At 36.6% G+C, this 14698-nt stretch overlaps 1 protein-coding gene across 1 annotated transcript in view; it reads left to right on the plus strand.

The window, feature by feature from the left end:
* cacna1ba (calcium channel, voltage-dependent, N type, alpha 1B subunit, a) overlaps nt 1-14698 on the plus strand; it is a 110692-nt gene that overhangs the window by 22832 nt on the left and 73162 nt on the right. The window contains exons 4-6 of the mRNA XM_082169297.1: nt 5283-5374; nt 5582-5734; nt 5866-6053. Of these exons, the coding sequence (XP_082025423.1) occupies nt 5283-5374; nt 5582-5734; nt 5866-6053 (433 nt within the window). The remainder of the gene's footprint in view (nt 1-5282; nt 5375-5581; nt 5735-5865; nt 6054-14698) is intronic.

The raw sequence follows: 14698 nt of genomic DNA on the forward strand, positions 1-14698 counted from the left end.
AACACAGATATATAAGTGTTTGTTCTATACTGCTCTCAAAAATTGTCACAAAATTGAAAAATTATCTCTTCACCTCTATAGCAGATACCTAGATTTCATCTGTTTACGCTGATTGCGGTGAAGTAGCAAATGCATTATTTATTCCTTTATGAAGCCTGGTGAATTATAAAGCATGCACGCCAATTTTCTAAAACCGTGCAGTCAAATGCATTAGATGAATTAAAATAATATAAAATATGCAGCTCTTGCATTTTTTCGGCTTGTGATATTATTTGTTAGTTTGTTATTTTTGCTTCTTTTAAATTCCTTTTATGTATAGATTTTATTGCTTTGCCCTCGTACCAGATACATTTTTCAAAACATGATAATCTACAATAAATACACTAACCCTGTTAAAGTAAAATAAATTTCACCAAAATTGCACTTTTTTTATTTGAAAGTTTTTAGACTCATTATGACCTCACTTGTTCTGTCATTTTTCTCCCTAATATTTTTTTTTCAGTTAGTTTACTAGTAAGTTGTTTGTTTTGAGACAACATTATCAGTAAATAACTTAAAAAATATGTAAAGAAAACAAGAAAAATCAAGGTAAAATAATTGTGCATTTAGAATACAAAACATGCTATCAGAAATTTGCCAAAGCAAGAATCAGCGTCACTTCCATCACAGAATGCTATTAAAGGGATACTCCACTTTTTTGGGAAATAGGCTCATTTTACAACTCCCCCAGAGTTAAACAGTTGAGTTTTACCGTTTTCGAATCCATTCAGCCGATATGTAGTTACATCGTGTACTAAGACCGACGGAAAATGAAAAGTTGCGATTTTCTAGGCTGATATGGCTAGGAACTATACTCTCAAATACTCAGATATGACGCAGCGCCTGAAAATAGTCCCCAGCTCGGTAGACTATAGGGTCGACTATTTTCAGGCGCTGCGTCATATCATTACGCCTGCTGGACTCATGGTACGGCAGCAAAGTTTCTTGATTATTACGCAGGAATGAGAGTATAGTTCCTAGCCATATCAGCCTAGAAAATCTCAAATTTTCATTTTCCGTCGGTCTCAGTACACGATGTAACTAAAGAAGAGTCAAGTTTTAAATAGGAAAAATATCAAAACTCTTTGGTCATTTTTTTGAGAGAGATGCTAATGGTCCTGTCCGATTCAATGATCTATGCTAAGCTATGCTAAAAGTGTTACCGCCAGACCCGGAGATCAGCTGGATGGATTCGAAAACGGTAAAACTCAACTGTTTAACTCTGGGGGAGCTGTAAAATGAGCCTATTTCCCAAAAAAGTGGAGTATCCCTTTAAGCTCACATAAGCCACACAATTTGTGATGTGATGGAGATTACGCTGTGGTTGAAATATTCATAACATTCAGAAATGTGGCAGAATTATACACTGCATTAGTATTACACTAATTGAAGATTGTTAGACAAATGAAGCAATTGGAAGTCTGTTAGGGAGATCTCACAGTCCAAATGTGCCCATAGTTGAAGAAACAGCTGTAAATGTTCAGATGTATGTCTTGTCAAATGTTTATTATACTGTAGGTGTTGTTTACCTTTAGTACATTGAGATGGTCTTTGTTTAATTCTCAGGCAGCTTCTCTGTTTGTGTGGCTCTCTGTCTGCACACTACCTAATGTGGGGCAGAGTGTCTGTCCATGTAAAATCAACTGAAGTAATTGAGATACAGCACTAACTTTAAAATAGTATGTAGTACCATCTAGGTGACGTCCTTCGGCCTATAATTAGTGCAGTAGCCTCTCAGATCTTCTGAAGATTGAACAGTGCCCTAAAGGCAGTGTATGAATCTTTAATGTGTTTTGGGTGCAGCTCTTATAATGATTTGACCTTGCTCAAGATTCGAGCAACAGGGTCTGACTGACACAGGTAGTTCTTAGAGATTTCTAGCTGAAAAATTAGGACAATAATAAACTTTTTAAAACACAAATGAGGCCAAAGACAAACGGTGTAAGCAATTCTTCTCTCAGAGTGTCTTAATATAGACACATGGAACAGATAATACAGTCAACATTTTGTATGCTCATATTTTGGGGAATAACTCAAGACTCAACTGTTATTTATCGTTTATAACTAAATATTCTGATTTATAACTATAATTCAGATTTTATACAAAATGATTCCATTGCAAACCTAGGAAACAATCTGAAATTAGACAATGTTTGCTTGTGACCTCATTATGATGGGTAGTAAATAAATACTGAGTCTTTCATTCATGCAGCTAAGCAAGTTCTAGCATGTTCTACACTCCCAGAGCTCTTAAAGGGCAGCGTGCAGTGCTTTACTTTAGCAGAGTATTATTTTTCAAAGGATTGTGTTTGCCTGAGTGTTGGATTTCCCTGGTGGATGTCTAGAGCGGTCTCATGTCTCAGTGTTGATACAGGTTGAGCCATCCTCAGGTTCGTTCAGGGCCTCAGTGAGACAGCTTGTAAATCAACAGAATTGCAGGGAAAACATTGAGGCGAATTGATACTATGCTGTATATAAAAGCCAGCATTTTTCACTACTGTTGAGTCAGACTTCTTGGCTGAAAAGAAGAAAAAAGACACTCGAAGATGTGAGAGCAGAAATGCATCTTTCTGCTTTGAGGTTTGATCTGATATATATGTGGGAGTTAACTGTAGTCTGTTGAACAGTCAAAAGTTAGTACTTCAATCTAGTTCTCATATGACTTACTTTATTTGGTTGAGCACAAAAGTAGATGAATTGGACAATTTCCCAACTGCTCTATTTATACAACAAAAGCATGTAGTGAACACTAACCAAGTACTGTCAAGTACTGACAATGAAAAAAAAGCTCCATTTAAGTATTCAATATGGTTTTGTGGCATATTCATAAACGTTAGAAGTCAAAATGGGGAGATGAGATAGTTCACCCAAAAAGGAAAATACATTATTTCCTCAGCCTCAATTTGCTCTAAACCTACATGGAGTTCTTTCTTCTGTTGAACATGAAGGAAGATATTTTGAAGAATGTTGTTAACCAAACAGTTCTGGTCCCCACTGACTTCCATAGTATTTTTTTTCTGTACTATGGAAGTCAATGGGGACCAGCAACTGTTTATACCAACATTCTTTATATCTTCCTTTATGTTCATCAGGATAAAGAGTTTCATGTAGATTTAGAACAAATTGAGGGTGAGGATATAATGACAGAATTTTCATTTTTAGTTGGACTATCTCTTTGTTATTCACTAATACGTATTCACATTCATATTTCATTCAATCATTCATGTTTACATACATTCAAATACGTTGTGTAAAAGTGCCAAATGCTATTGATTTTTGCATGTTTCATAACTAATTATGACTTTCCAACTTTGAATATAGAGAAATAGACTTTCATCATCTGTTCCTCACATAATTTATCAAAATACACTAGTCTTCAAAAGTTTGTGATTAGTTTTTTTTTTAATTCATACTTTTATTTGAATTAAATTTATCAAAACTGCTTTTTTTTATATTGTTAAAAAAATAATCTATTTCCAATAAATGCTGTCCTGATGAAACTTTCACCTAAAGAATCCTGAAAACATTGACTGTTTCCACAAAAATGTCACTGTTTCCTATTATTGAGAATAATAAGAAATGCATCTAGAATGATTTCTGAAAAATCATGTGACACTAAAGACTTGAGTAATGGCTATTGAAAATGCAGCTTTTCTATCACAGAAATAAATTACAAATTAAAGTATTTATTAAAATAGAAAACAGTTATCTTAATTGTAATAATATTTCCCAATGTTACTGTTTATACTGTATTTTTGATCAAAATAAATGCCACTTTGGTAAGTATAAGAGATTCTTAAAAACAAAAATAGTAACAACCCCAATCTTTTTAACTATATTGTAGCTCACAGAACATATTGAATAGATTTATAGTGTCATTATGAAACTTGACAGCGCCTGATCACTGTTTGATTTCATACGGAAAAGAGAAGCCTGCTCATATTTTGCAAAACAACGTGAGGATGATGAAAGATTTTTCATTTTTGTGTGAACTATTCCAATAAGCCTGTCTTTTCTTTTCATATTTTCTTCACCCGAGGAGACAAAAAAAAAGAAAGAAAAAAAGTAGTGCATCTTGAACAGTGCAAATGAGGTTACAGTATACAATGAGCAGAGTTTTCTCTCTTTATATCTGAAGCCATTGACTGCAAGTATTAGTTACCACACCATCTTTCTTCCTGTCTTCAAGTAAACATCCATCTGCTTTCGGCATCATCCAGACCCATTTAGTTAACTGTCACCATGTCCCCATACCAGCTGTGAATCCAAGCTGTGCTTTGGGCCATAATTTGTTGGGCTGTCCCTCTCAGTGAGGTCAGGTTTTTCCGTATGGTGTTTTTAGACTTAACACTCATAGCAGAGCACACTAAGATATGAGAGAATGAAAGGGAACTGACTGAGGATAGAGTGAACACTATTAATATATTAATGCAGACGGTCTTTGCCTCTCCCTTTCACCATGTGAAAGCCTGAGAAAGGAGAATGGTCAGAGTTCTCACTAGTCACAAACACTGTGTGTGAGAGAATCAGACAGGAGTACTGTGATTGTGTGGCTGTACCCTAGAGAATGGGGAGGATTTTTCTCACAATTCAGCTGTGAGCTGCCATCAGGGAAGGCAGGTCAACATGGGGGAAATACATTTTAAATGTCTCTGTAAAATATACATGTACAGGACACTCTCAGGAGTGATGGTCACTCAGGACTGTGTTGTACGCCTGATGAGGTCTTCAGTTATCTGGTTCTGTTGATTATGACAATTTTTTTTAAATGAAGTATATGTTAAATATACATTTACTTTATTTTTTTATTTACATCATATTTATTATTTATTACATTTAAAAAATATAAAAAAAATATAGTGAAAACACTTTACAAATATTTTTATTTAATTACAAACTTTGTGAATATTACATAATATTATATAATATTCAAAATATGTGAATATGAATAAATAAATATAAATATTTACTAGCTAATATATTTTTTTTCCTCTGCCTTTAGTAAATTGATATTATAAAACCCAAATATTTCATTTTAGAAACAAAATGTTGTCTATTATCACATTATTATTATATAAGCAGATCTTTAAAAATGAAAAATTATTGCTGCCCATATATTGTAAAGAGGGTTTTTCTCACAAGTGGATCCTTATATTTGGGGGTCCTTGGTATTAAAATGCCTGAAAACCCATTGCATAGGCTGTATATTGCAATAAACTGTATTATTGGTGTTTTCTCAACAGGATTCTGACCATAGTGGGGCCAGACTTTGACTTGCGAACACTCAGGGCAGTGAGAGTCTTGCGGCCCCTCAAACTGGTGTCTGGAATTCCAAGTAAGTCATATTAAAAATAAAATGCACCGCAAGCTTTTGATATCCTCTTTTTTTTTTTTTTTTTTTTTTTGATAAAAAAGATCAATCAAGAAATTGTTGTACATACACTGTTGCACATCTTGCTAATCTTTGCATTTAGCTGTTTTTAGACATATTTTGCTGTATATAACTTGTAGTACTTACAGTATTTCCTCTGTGTGTGATAAGGTCTCCAAGTGGTTCTGAAGTCCATCATGAAAGCGATGGTTCCTCTGCTTCAGATTGGCCTTCTGCTCTTCTTTGCTATTCTCATGTTTGCCATCATTGGTCTAGACTTCTATATGGGCAAGTTCCACCGCACCTGCTTCAGAGTCGATAACGGTATGTGAGCTTTAGCATGCTAATGGACCTTGTGGTATCAGTTTATTGTGTTTATAATCACTCATACACTATTAAGTTGCTGTAAAGATTGCTGAGATAGTTTACTGCTGACAGTAATGTTGTTCAATCAGGGGACCAGGCGGCTGACTTTCCATGTGGGTTCGAAGAACCAGCCCGGACGTGTGAAAACGGCACCGTATGTAGGGAATACTGGACCGGTCCAAACTTTGGCATAACAAACTTTGACAACATCCTGTTTGCTGTGCTCACCGTCTTTCAGTGCATCACTATGGAAGGATGGGTGGATATCCTTTACAATGTGAGTCTAATACTCTCGTACCTGTAGCTTTTTGCGTGATTACTGACATAAATTGTTGACTTCCCTTGTGAAAGAGAGAGATGGATGATCATTTTAGATCATGTGGATACACTATCATTCAAAAGTTTGGGGTCAGTAAGATTTTTTTTTTAAATGAAGTAATACTTTTATTTAACAAATTGATCAAAACGGTCAGTAAAGACATTAATAATGTAACAAAAGATTTAAATTGTACATAATTACGTTAGTTTACGTCATCAAAGAATCCTGAGATAAAATGTATCACGGTTTCCACAAAAATATTAAGAAAGAATTAGAAATGTTTCTTGAGCACCGAATCAGCATAATAGAACGATTTCTGAAGGATCGTGTGACACTGAAGACTGGAGTAATGATGCTGAATTCAGCTTTACCAATGAATGAATTACATTTGAAAATATATACAAAATTTAAAAAGTTAGCATGAAGTTTAATAGTATTTCAAAATATTAATGTTTTGACTGTATTTTTGTTCAAATAAATGGAGCCTGGGTGTGCAAGAGACCTCTTTCAAAAAAAAAAAAAAATAATAATCTTACCAGCCCCAAACGTTTGCAAAATTTTGAAAATGTACAGATTGTATCTTCAGGGAAAACTTTTTCAAAAGGAAATATGTCAACAAAGGACAGAAAACAGTTTGTTACAGCCAGTTAATGTCTCCAACTTAGACAGGTAGAGACTATGTGAGTGACATCTGAAAGTTCAGTCTGATTTTTTTATGAGATGTTTAGTGGTAGATAAATCTGTCATTGATGATGCCACATTAATAGACTGATGGGTAACAAATTGGTAGCTCATTCAAATAAAGTAGATCCGAGAACGGTTGCAGAGATGAGCCAAAAAGTCAAAATAGCAAAATAATACATTACAGTGCTCTCATTTCATTGGCTTCTTTTTAAAATAACACTGAACCAGTAGTTGTGGGTACTATGTCCAAATGCTTAAAATTGGAGTTAATAGCCTGAGTTATATGTGACCAACTGAAACATTTAGAATGAACAATCTTAGTTATTGTGTCCCTGAAACCATTTAGTATTTTAAGACAATGAACAGTCATAAATAAGCTGCTAGCCTTCTAGCCGCTGTCATCTCTTTAAGTTTCAGCACAGTATCTGTACTGCTTTTCTCGAATCATCGGCTGAATGTCAAATGAAGCACCATGCTGTACAATTGTCTCTGATGTCTAGTGAGGCTGACCTTCTTTGAACCCTGTGCTCTCAGAAGTAGCACTACACTGCTGCAGTTATTCACGATCAATAGACTCCTGCAACCTAGGCTACACACCACTGAGTCTAAACAAAGACAAAGATGGTTCACTCCTATTACTTATGAATGGGAGAAACTGCAATGCGCAACATGGTGGAATACTAAATAAAAGAACCAATCATTGATTGGTAAAGTCATTGAATCACTGCAGCTGCCATTAGAATGGCCGTCGAGTGAACAAACAGTTAAAGTCCGGTCCGCTTCTTATTTTGCTTAGACAGGAACAGTCCATCTGAGTGACATCTGTATGACTAGTTTGCTTTTTTAGATAAGATGTTTAGTGGCGGGTAAATCTGAAATCGATGATACCACAACAAAAGACTGATGGGAAACAAAGTGGTAGCTCTTGGAAATAATGGCTCAGCAGATCCGAGAAAGGTTGTATAGTTCAGTAATGTTTGTTTCTTGAACTGATCTCTGAAAACAAAGCAGAAAATACTTGGTAATCTCATGTACTTGGTTCAGTGCCTCAACCTATGGGTGGTATTAGGGATGGGCTGAATATTTTTAGTAAAGCACAAAATATTTTTTACCTTGTCTTTCTCACTAAGTTTTCATGATAGTTAAAGGTGATCTAGGTAACTTTTTAACCTTAACTGAACAGCTTCGGAGTCAGTGGAATGGCTATATTACTTATTTCGGGTTGAATGGTGGTGGTTTCGGACCCCCCTGGTGCCCGAGAGCGGAAAAAACTCACTTGCAACTTTGGGCCGGCGGGAAGGAAGTATCGCGTGATATCAGGTCTCGCGATGTAACGAATTGCTTGACGGCACTGCACACGTACACGCCCCCATTCAAGCACCGGCTAGCTATAAGCAAAGGGCAACGATATATTGAGTTATGGCTGAGCCTGTAAAAAAGAAGCAGAAAGCTAGGAAATCTTTGTCAGAGGACCAACGAAAGAGGAAACGGGAGACTGACCGAGCAAGAAGTCAGACTCAAGTAAATATCGGACCGGCTTTTTCAGAATGGCGAGAACTGAGAGAAACAGAAGCCTGCAAAACGGATTCTGACCTGGCTGCTGTTGCAAGTATCTTTGGAATAAACTGTTTAATATTTAAATTTCAAGTAATTGTGACCTCAGGATGTTTGCTATTGTCTGTAAAGGTTTTTATTATGATCGCTGTCTGTTACGGGCTTACTAGTACGCTAGATACTATAACTTTGATGTTAGCATTGTCATTAGCAAACACGTTTTATTTCTGTAGTTGTTTGGCCGTTCCTCTGTCGGTTTTATTTGTGTAACTTACACTTTTATTTTATGTCACTAAGTCAACGCGTCTGATAATAGGCAATAAACATGTTGCACATATCATGATCGAGCTAGAAAAAACGTTCTGATGTTTTCTTAGACAAGCAAAGGTAAACCGTCATTCTACCAGATGAACTTATAGACCTTACTAATATAACTTTAGACAAATATTAGCCTCCGATATATATATATTTTTTATCCTCATGCCCACTCTCCCAAAAACAAACAAACACGAAAGCAGTAGTTCGCCTCATTCATATAGTTCGTTCCCGGTAAAAATACTAGTATGCATGACAACACAATAAAAAAAAAATCGCCATCAGTTTGAAAGAAAATATTGCTTTACTTGCCTCGGTAGACATAACTGGTTTTGAAATAGCCGGTTCCTCTGCTCAGCTGGGTTGACAGCTGATCAGCTGGGTTGCTCGTGGCGAGGGGGAGGGACAACAGTTCGTTTTTACGACAGAGTGTTTGAAAGCATTTACTACCAGACACTAGGGGGAGCTTCGTAGAGAAAAAACACACAGACTTGCCTGGTGTCCCTTTAATTTTTGTATCAATCAAAATAGTTCAGAGCTGCAGTCTCCTTTTAAATGCTCCAATTGAGTCAATGACGCATCAATGATGTATCAACATCTTTGCAACAATTTTGCATTTATTTTATTACTGTAAGGGACTGTTTGTTTTTTTATTTAAGGGGCTACCGGAGGAGTTTTGAGATCTATAGTCAAAATAGACTTGACCCTCCCTTCGCCAGCAATACATTTTTCTATGACCCTCCAAAATGATTGTGACCCTCCCCGATAATTTATTGATTCATTCTGTACTGGTTTGCGCTTGGCAAAGATGTTCAGATTGCCATTGTTTTTTTACAACCATGACAAACGACTTAACCTTTGCTTTCTCATCTTACACATCACACTCCACTGTTCTGGTGGCCATTTCAGTAGATTTACTCACTAACATTGTTGTGGAAACACAATAAGCATGGAAACTAAAATATTGTAGTATCGTGCTACAGCGCACATTCTGTCTTCTGCAGTTCTGGCGCCTCAGTCCCAATACTGTAAAACTCGACGTACATTCACATTGCATGTTAATGCAGCGGTAGAGTTACACTCACAGGACACTGCACTTATTCGCAATCACAAAAGTTCATTATTTGCTCGTGCTTTAAAGCTTTGCCGGAAAACATTTTATTGGCGTTCTGTTCTGCACTTTTTCTGAGCGCGTATGCCCGAAGCGGATCTTTGTAAAAATCCCAAACTGGATTTTTGTTGGGTCAGATCCATCTGCTTGCGATGGGGGGGCCGAGACTGAGAGAGCTACATGGAAAAATATGCACCAAACAAGCCACTTTGAAATTTTGCTGTTTTCATGAATACAAAAGTTGGGTGACCCTCCCCTAGACTAAAAAAGACATGACCCTCCCCTATTTTCCTCCGGTGATCCATTCCATAAATACCGAACGGTCCCTAAGTATAGTTTAATGAAAGGATGGCTCCATCTGTGGATGTGTCTTTGAGCATTATCATGTTTCTTTTTGTAGGGTGTTTAGAGTTGGTGCTGCCAGTTCAGCAGTGAATTATGCTCACTTCATTTCTGATCTAGGGGGCTCTGGTTCACTTTCCATACACCAGCATGAATAATCTTTATGTCTGGTTTTTTAATTACCTAGTGTCTTTCCTTCCTCTCACTAAGACCAAAAATATCATGATTAATCACAGTGTCCTATGAAGCTATTAGTGTTGAATTTAGCCCAGCGGTTCTGGAGGATATATAAAATCTGCGGGTGGTCTGCTATCCATCATGGAGAGAGAGAATGTGAGTGTGTCTGAAAGCAAGGAAATATGAATAAAATATATTTAGAATGTGTCCGAAATGCTAATGTGGATTATATTTGATTGAGATGTTGAGAAGGAGAAGAAGCTGGTCCTTATGGTGGCTTGTCTCGTTTCCTGCCATTACTTTGATATCCTGTTGTTAAAGGCCTCTGATGGTTCTGGAAGAGCAATATTAAGGAAAACCCCTCTGACAGGAATCTGTATGTGTGGTGATTAAAGACATCAGTATGGTTGCGGCACAAGACTCATTCTCATGATTAGTGTAGGAATCCTAAAATCTGGTGGTGATTCTCGTACCCTAGGCAAGATATCTCACACTGTAAAAACATTTTTAGTTTGTGAGTGGGACTGAATGTGTGTACAGGATCAAACAAAAAAACTGGATTGGAACATACATAAATGGATTAATTTGTGTTATAATATAATTTTTTTATTTTGTTTATTTATTTATTTTTCCTCATGATGATTGGCTCCCTTTTTAAAAAAAAGCACTTTTAAAAAGATAAGTATGTTTGACAAAATCCGCTTTGTACGTTCATTTTGCTGTTAGGTTTGTCCTCAGATGGTATGGACAGTGTATATATTGGTTTAATTGAATGATAAAGCAGACATCTGGTCCTTGAAGTGGTAAGCAGCATTCGGAATGACAGGGATAAGATAGACGGATAGAGGCTAATGGTCCTGTGGTTAGCTAAGGGCTATTGCAACATGATACTGCACTAGGCTAATGGAGGAGGCTGGTCTGCTGGGGCTGTGTGTTGCCTTTTGATGGTTTAGTGGAGTAAGGGGGTATTTTAATACAGTTTATTGAGGGAGGGGCAAATATGACTAAGCTGCTACCTTTTCTGTTCTTAATTTAGATAATGCTTTTCTTTTCACTGACCTTTTATATATTTCCTCAGTTCAATGTGTTTTCCTATGATACTATGAGTATGCAGAACTGCACTGAGCTGACTTCTTCATTAGTTAATGGAGTTTATAAAAATGTTTTTATACAAATAACAGCAGTCAGAAATGAAGGTTTTGTTGAAGGGATAGTTCACCTCAAAAGGTAAATTCTGTCTTCATTTACTCACCTTCATGTCGTTCCAACTTCTATCCTTCATCTTCAAAATGCAAATGAAGATATTTTTCATGAAATCTGACAGATTTCTGTCCCTCTATTGAATGTGTATTCATTAAGGGATCATAAATGTAATCCATATGAATCAAGTGGTTTAACTAAAGTATTCTGAAGAGACACAAGAACAAACCTCATTGGTTCATTAAACTCATATTCATGGTGTTCAGTATCTGTACTTTGTGTTTTGTTTTATTTCTGTAAAACACAAAGTGAGATATTTAGGGAATTGTCCACGTTTTTTTTTACACATATGGAAAGTGGAAAAGTTTGAAAAATGCCAAAAAACAAATCCCCATAGGGTAGTGTAGTCCATAAAACGTGTGTGCTATATTCAAGCCATGCATTATTGTTTGAAGGACAGAATTTAAAGGGATATTTTGTTCTACAGAGAAAAGATAGTCATACAGGTGTTGAACGACATGAAGGTGAGTAATGACAGAATTATAATATTTGGCTGAACTATTCCATTAAAGGTGCATTGTGTAATATTTAGGAGGATATGTTGACAGAAATGCAGTATCATATACATAACTATGTTTTCAGTGGTGTATAAAGACCTTACTTAAAGGACAAATCCAGTGAAAAATGAACCTAGGGGTAATTAACACATGGTTACCGAGTCGATCGTTCCCTGAGATGCGTTTTCATGATAATCGAATATAAAGTGTTTTATCTTTAAAAACAGATTAGCTCATAACAATAGTATATGGGGCACAGAGTAAGTAAAAGTAAATCGCTATTTAATACCACTAACAAGGCTCAAAATAGTCTCACACTAACACGGTAGCATAATGAGGGTCCATACATGCAAACCGAAGCATTGAGAACTTTGTAAGTGTACAGACAGTTTAATAAGAAGATACTTTATAAAGACAGTACATTACGCGTTTACATGCGGGATCCATCTTGGAAAACAGTCTCGACTGAGCAACGAACGCCGCGCTATGTGAGCTGGTCGATAGGAATTACGCATAGTGAAATCTAACGTAGCACGGCGTTCGTGGCTAGATTAGTCGAGACTGTTTTCCAAAATGGATCCTGCATGTAAACGCGTAATGTACTGTCTTTGAATAGTAATGAACCGTTTTTAATACCTTAGAATGAGCCATTTCTATCTACATACACCGCGGGTCCCCTTACACGTTAAGTCGCCATTTTGCGCCGACATGTTTCTACAGTAGCCCTGAACAGACAAACGCGTTTCGTCACTATGTTGTTCTTCGTTCAAAGAAGCTAGCTAAAATCAGCAAATAAAACACTTGACACAATGATGAACAAGTAACAATAATATTCGCAATAACATATCGTTTTATTGAATAATTAAGTTAACCTAATTTCTTAATTTATCTTTGTAAAGAAACCTCATTGCTTAACTGGCTACTCTCTGCTGTCTCAGACGACGACATCATCTTTTCCTGTCGGCCACCGTAACTTCTGTTGGTTGCAATTCGCAACCACACCACTATATGCCGCTAAAAATTACACACTGCACCGTTAAACAATCCAAAATGGTTGAACTGTATGCTCTTGCCATGTTTCCAAGAAGGATACATAAAATATGAAATATTATGTAAACTGTGCATTTATACAAGTCTAAAAATAGTGATAAGTGAACACAAATATGTGCTGTTGTAAAACAGTGACCAAGCATGGCATTCCTCTCTGACTGTGCAGAAGAGCTTCCATTTGGATGAATTTATGACTTGTGCTAGATGAGGTCGCGGTGAGTCTCTGGAGTGTTCTTATGATATACTCACCAGTCAGTCACCATATATCTCATCTCCCTGTTCACATCTTTACCAGGGACAATTCCCTGACAGGGCTTTAACCTTAGTAGAGAGAGAGAGAGAGCTCAGAAAGAATATGAAAAAGAATATAATGAGCACACCACTTAAGTTAATACTTGTGCTTTCCTCTTAATGCAACAATCACATCAATTCAAATTTCCACAACATCAAATCCCTAAACAGACAATCCACCCAATCACATACCCTCATTTTGCCAAGCAAATATTTCAATAAAAATACTACTGTGCTTTTTTGTGTGTTAACGTCAGCTGTCTCCTCTCTAATTAGGTCTCCTCACTACAGATTCCAGGCTGAAAAGCAGGGTATATGTATCAAATCAGTGGCTTCTCTCCAGATATCAATATGCTTCCCCTCGGTTCCTCATTTTCTCATTTCTAATAGAGCTCTGATAGGCTTCAATCAGTGCGCAGCCCATTTGCAAGAGTAGCCAGAGCAATGGCGTAATATCTCTGAAATATTCAACTCTGACATCCAGTTATTTTTGGGGCATGTGCAATGAATTTTTCAGAACTCTCTGGTTATTTCATAACAACTTATGTTAATTTTACTCACTACAGTTTTAGACCAGGGACAAGATTCATGAAATATTCTTAAAGGGATAGTTCACCCAAATACGAAAATTAGCCCATGATTTACTCACCCTCAAGTCATCCTAGGTGTATATGACATTCTTCTTTCAGTCGTCTTGTAAGAAAAATATTCATATTTAAAACCTTTATAAATTAAAACAACTAGCTTCCAACCTACATACGACAAACATACGGATTCGACTTGAGCCTAAAGCGCAACTTGCGAGCAAAACGTCGAGTCAAACTGCCTTTAATTTAATCAAATGATCGTTTGTTTTACTCCAGCTTTTGCAGTTTCTTCGTTCTCCGTTTATGAATCCGGACAGGTTTGAATCCAAGCACAGTAATGTTTTTCTGGTTTAACCCAAGACTTTGACTTTGTTTGTGTGTAACTGTATTATTTATGTCAGATTGTGTTGAATGCGTATCTCTGTAGCACTCTAAACAGTAGCGTCTACCAGGTGGCCATGTGATGCTGTGCAGTCACTCAGCTGACAGGGTGATCTGTGTGCTATATGGTGACCATGTTCCCTGGCATTCAGCATTGTTAGTATGATAGCCCTATTGATCAATCTGCTGTTAAAGATGGATTGTGTTTGGATCCACCACAGCTGTGTGCCAAGTCCTGTCTGTTCATGTGTTTTACTGGAAGACCAGACACCTATAAAATAAACTCCTTATTCGTACTGCACTCAATCTCGTAGTATGTGTGAGGTTGGAAGTGAAATTCATACTGTTGTTGTT

Source organism: Leuciscus leuciscus, assembly GCF_965113295.1.
Source record: "Leuciscus leuciscus genome assembly, chromosome: 5".
Classification (NCBI taxonomy): domain Eukaryota; kingdom Metazoa; phylum Chordata; class Actinopteri; order Cypriniformes; family Leuciscidae; genus Leuciscus; species Leuciscus leuciscus.